This window comes from Nipponia nippon, unplaced genomic scaffold (assembly GCF_047370975.1).
Source record: "Nipponia nippon isolate SJK-2023a ecotype South Korea unplaced genomic scaffold, ASM4737097v1 scaffold_6, whole genome shotgun sequence".
Taxonomy (NCBI): Eukaryota; Metazoa; Chordata; class Aves; order Pelecaniformes; family Threskiornithidae; genus Nipponia; species Nipponia nippon.
Genome location: NW_028262380.1, coordinates 11,510,966 through 11,516,233, shown reverse-complemented (window position 1 = coordinate 11,516,233; position 5,268 = coordinate 11,510,966). Strand labels below are relative to the sequence as shown.

Below are 5,268 nucleotides of genomic sequence, written 5' to 3'. Positions count from 1 at the left end.
TGAAGGGGACCTAAAAAGAGGGTGGAAAAAGTTCTCTATGGCACATGCAAGTTGAGCTGGTTAGAAATTTGTTTTTTTCTTTTAACTCAGAAAATGTTAGGCGAGTTCACCAAAACGATTTTTTTTTTTTTTCACTGCCTGCCTCAGGACAGCAAGGTGCTTAGGCCACTGATCTGAGAGGGATGGAGCAGGAATTTACTGCCTGGGGATCCAACAGGGGGAAATCAGGTCATGGGGTGCATGTGCTCTTTTTCATATTTCATGAAAACATGCAAGACTCCTAGGTTTGTCCCACTGACAAATCAAAAATTATGGAAAGACAGGAAAAACGTTTCCCTTCCGGCTCTATATGAAAAGAACCCTCCAAAGACAATAGAAAACCCCATGCTTTCTGTTTGACTTAAGCTCTCTGTAAAATCATCATTCAGAAGGTTTTAACAGTACAAAGGTTTATTTAGAAAAGAGTTTGGATTGTTCTTTAGGGTTTTTTTGGCAAACATTTAAATCCTTTCGGAACTCAAAAAACTGTCAATGCCTGGTACTTTGCACTTTCTTTCCCCCCATAAGCAGTAAAAGCCAATTTCTTACTGGGACGAGCCCACCACAGTCCCCAGCTGATCTATTTATAAATACTCACATCTCCACCACCACTGCCACTTAATCATTCCCTCTTGATGTCTCTGCTTGCTTTCCCATAAAATTCCAGAGCCCATAAAAGCTCACTGCCTCCCAAACTCAGTGTCAGTGTCTTAGCCTATTTTCCTCTACGGACTCCCCATGCCCTCCATCAGGGTCCAAAGACAATCACTCCCCTCCCTGTTTACCCATCCGCACTCCAGCACCGCTCCTCCAGCACCATGTCGCCATTCTGTACCACAGTGAATGCCCTCAGCCTCCCTGATGCTACCCCCATACCCCACAGCATCACTCTGCTTCACCGTGGGGATGAGCCCTCTTCCTTCTCTCTAAGCCCAAACCCCGTATTCTCTTCCCTCCCTTCTTTTTCAGCATAGAGCCTTCTCCTTCTCTTTTAACTCTACTCTTGCTCAAGGCAAATCCATCCCTCCAGCTCAATGCCGGAAGTTCTTCTTCTTCTTCTTAAAGAGAATGTGTTTAAAGGACCTGCGGAAGTCCTGGTTGAAGATGGTGTAGATGACTGGGTTGAGGGAGCTATTGCAATACCCAATCCAGAAGAAGAACTTGAAGAGAGTCTCGGGGACCTCACATGCCTCCCGGCAAATACCGTAGAGGCTGTAGCTGAAGAAGAAAGGGAACCAGCAAACTACAAAGACCCCCATGACCACGGCCAGCACAAAAGTGAAGCGTTTCTCCCGGGCCTGGGTGACTTTCTTACGGCAGATGCTGCTACGCTTCCGGCGACGGCGATATGAGAAGAACTGCATGGAGCGATTGCTAGAGCGGGACAGACGGCTACTAGAGTGCTTGGAGGAATATGAGTAGGAGAAGGACTGACTCTTGCTGCTTTTGCGGGGATGCTCCTCCCGGCTCCGCCTCCGTCTGCTCTCTGAGGTGCTGCTCTCCTCCAGCTCAATGTCCTCCAGCTCAGAAGCTTTGCGCCAGTGGTGCACTGAATAATGTCCATTCTCTCCCAGCTGCATCCTCAGGGACGTGCAGCCGCCAGCAGCGCGGCTCAAGCCATTCTCAGTCTGGGAGGACCCCTCTGGCATCGTACGCTTCTCAGAGAGGGTCCTGGTCCTTAGCTTGGCCACACGGTAGATGCGGATATAGACCAACACCATGATGAGGCAGGGGGCAAAGAAAGAGCCAATGCAAGAAGAGAGGATGTACCATGTCTCGTCATTGAGCTTGCACTGGGGGAAGCCATCTCCTTCAGGGTCCCGGTACATGGAGATCAATGGCGGGAAGGAGATGACAGCTGAAATGAGCCAGACAGTGAGGATGATGGCCTTGATCCGCCGAGGGGTCCGTTTGAGGTTGTACTCCACCGCCTGTGTGACTGACCAATACCTGTCGAGGCTGATGGCACACAGGTGGACGATGGAGGAGGTGCAGAAGAGCACGTCCAGCGCCAGGTAAATGTTACACCAAGCCTTGCCGAAGTACCAGTAATTCATAAGCTCGTTGGCTAAGGAGAAAGGCATGACCAGGGTAGCCACCAGGATGTCCGCACTGGCCAGGGACACCAGGAAGAGGTTCTGGGGGGCTCTCAGCGCCCGGCTGGTGAGCACAGCTATCACCACCAGCACGTTGCCCACGATGGTAAAGACGATGAGGAAGCCCACCACGGCAGCCAGGCTGGCCACGGCCGCCGGGGAGTAGGGGGAGGGCGGCTGCAGGAGGGCCGAGGAGGACGGCGAGGAGGGGGAGAGCGCCAGGGACTCGTTGGGGGAGCCCAGGCTCGTGTTCACCACCAGCAGCAGATCCATGGTGGGTGTGCGGGGCGCCGGCGTCCTAGAGAGCCCCGCGGAGCCCCCGCCCCGCGCCGCCGCCCCGCCGCCGCCGCCCCGCCGCCCTCATCGCCCCTCGCCAACGGTCCAACGGCCGCCCCGCCGCGCGGGTCAGCCGCCCGCCTCTGCCCCCCGGCCCCTCAGGGCAGGGCCGGGCAGCGCCGCCCCGGCGCGGCAGGGAGCGCGGCCGCGCTGCCTCCGCCCGGCCCCCGGCGAGGGGGCAGCGGGGCACGGCTGGCCCCCGCCGCCCGCCCGGTCATGCCCGGCTCAAGGCAGCCCGCGGCTCCGGAGAAGACACCGCCCGGCCAACGGGAGTCCCCGGCGGGAGCTGGATCCTCGCAGGGAGCAGGGTCCGAGGCGGCAGCAGCGTCGGCGGCATCAAATCCCATGGAGCGCGGCTCCCGGCGCCCCCGCTCCGGCGGCGCGGCAGCGCGCTCTCGGCGAAGTCGCGGCTGCCCGGCGGCTCCGTCCTAGTCTTGCATCGCGCTCCCAATCGGCGGCGTGCCCCGCCGCCGCGCGCATGCCTAGTCCCGCCAGGTGAAGCCGCCGCGCCCGCCTCGGCGGAACAGCCCAGCGGGCGGACGGGCGCCCCGAGCGCCGCCGCTGCCGCCGGTTCTCCCGCGCCGGGAGCCGCGGAGCCGCACGGCCGGGCTGCCCTCTCCTCTCCGCGGCGGCCTCCGGGAGAGGCGGCGGCGCGGTGCCGCGGCGCTCCCCGCCGCCGCCCGGCGCAGCCTCCGGCCCCGCTCGGCGGGCGGGCAGGCAGGTGTTTCTCCTCGCCGCGGCGGGGCTCTGCGGGGAAAGGGCCCTCACGGGGGCCGCCGCGGGGGGTGGAAGCTGTCGGTGCCATGAGAAGCGGCGCCGAGGTCGGCTCCCGGCAGCGCGGCGGCGGGGAGGTCGCTGCCTGCGGCGCCGGCCTCCCCCGCTAGGGGGCGGCCTTGCCCGCCCGCACGAGGCGGGCAGCGGTTCGCGGCCGGCGGCGCCGCGCCGCCCTGAGGGGACCGCGAAGGGCGGGGGCTCCTCGGTTGCTTGTGGGGACACACGGCGGTGTTTAGGCGCAGGTTTAGTGTAGGTGCCCGCCCGGATGAAGCCTGATTCTCCGCCACACGCTTCTCCGCTGGAAACTGGTGCGAGGCCACGCTGGGCGAATGCTGGTCTGGGATGGAGGCAGGGAGAAAACTCTTAGAGGTTCTAGTCACGAAAGCAGAGAAACCTCCATAGTATGGGAAAGAAAGCACTGAGGAAACTTAGAGTAGTATTTCCACGGTTTAGACTTTCAGACTTTCTCTGGAAGATATATGAGAGGTTGACTATCAGTAGCCAGAGGCAGCTGGTGCAGGAGGAGAATGGCTGCCTCACTCCGCTCCTTCCCAGCAGAGGCAGGCAGATGGGGAGCGGAGCGGGGGGCTCGTCTCATTCCCACCCGTGTTACACGCGTGCTGTGAGGGGTTGAGGGACACATCTTCAGAAGTCAGGGCCACTTTAATGCCTCTTTCTTTAGCAGAACCTGCCCAACGGAGGGTGGAAGAAGGCAGTTCAGTGTAGCCCTGGTCTGTGGTGGTACATGGCCCTGAGAAAAGACACTGCCCTGCACTGGAGAATATGTTCTCTCTTCCCAAGCCCTTTCCTCCACCCGCTCTCCCGACATCCCCCAGTGCCCAGGTCCTCCTCCAGAGATTGCCTGTGGGACGCTGTGAGATTAGGGTAACAGTAAGGTAAAGAAAACAGTCATATACGCAGCATGCCTCTTCTGTCTGGGAGCCTGTCCTGGCCCCTGGATTTTTCTTCAAAGCAAAGACTGTCCCACTGCTCTCTGCTGCTCCACTTGCTTTTCTTGTGCCGTGCTGCAAAAGGCTGTGCTTATAAAATGCTGGCAACAGTAGTCTAACCCTAACCACAGGATTGGCTGTGTTCATTTCAGGTGAGCCAGAACATGAATTCATCCACAGCCAGTTAATTTGCTTTTAATCCAGAATAATGTATTCCTTTTATGCTGTCTGGCAACATTACCGGCTTGCATGGGATGGGTGCTTTTTCCCATTGTGATGCAGTGAAAGATTCAGTAAAAGAGGCAGATATCTACGGCAGGACTCAGAGGGCACAGCGGTGCTGAAAACCACAGCCTGACTGGATTCCATGTCTCGTACCTAGTTTTGGAACTGCCTAAACTCCTTCATAATCATCCTGCTGACTTCTAGAGGAACCTGATGTTTTGCCTATGGGCATTCCCAGTCTGAGCAGCTGGCTTATGCCTCCCTCCTGTGCCCCATCTGGAGTGAGAAATGCAGTGTCCCTAGGTCTTGGGAGAGTCGCAGCCTGGTACGCGTGTTCTGCCTACTACTGCCAGGGTCATGTTCTTTATAATGCAAAAGTGTGACTAGTGAAGGCACATACACCCAAGAGAACTTCTCTTTTGCTGTGTAACATTTAAAATAGTAACATACTTGATACTGTCCACTAGTTGAACTAGAACAGCCTGGGGCTTTGGGGAGTGATAAGGGACACCCTGATTCCAGTTACCTTTCTGGTGCAACCAGTGCTGGCTCTGTTCTCTGTCCATTTGTGTAGGTACATGGACTGGATTAGGAAGGGTTGGAAGTGAATTTGCTTAGCTCTGATAGGGAGGAAAATTCCTCTGGAGATTATGATCTAATTAATCTATTTTGTAAGCAATTTACTCTGAAGTTTTTTTTCATTTGAAAACTAATTAACAAACATGTTGTGACTGCTTCTAAAAGAGAAAGGACATAATGCTGAAACTAAACTTTGTCACGTAACAAACTCTAATAAGGCTGAAATGCAGAAGCAGTAATCACCTAAACAACCAAAGCATAACATGTAG

At 56.6% G+C, this 5,268-nt stretch overlaps 1 protein-coding gene across 1 annotated transcript; it reads right to left on the bottom strand.

Moving 5' to 3' along the window:
- Positions 1-423: 423 nt before the first annotated feature.
- Positions 424-2,474, bottom strand: ADRA2C (adrenoceptor alpha 2C). Its single transcript, XM_009471146.2, has one exon. It carries the CDS (start codon positions 2,406-2,408, stop codon positions 1,071-1,073), a length of 1,338 nt encoding a protein of 445 aa, XP_009469421.1. The 5' UTR covers positions 2,409-2,474; the 3' UTR covers positions 424-1,070.
- Between the last annotated feature and the right edge of the window lie 2,794 nt (positions 2,475-5,268).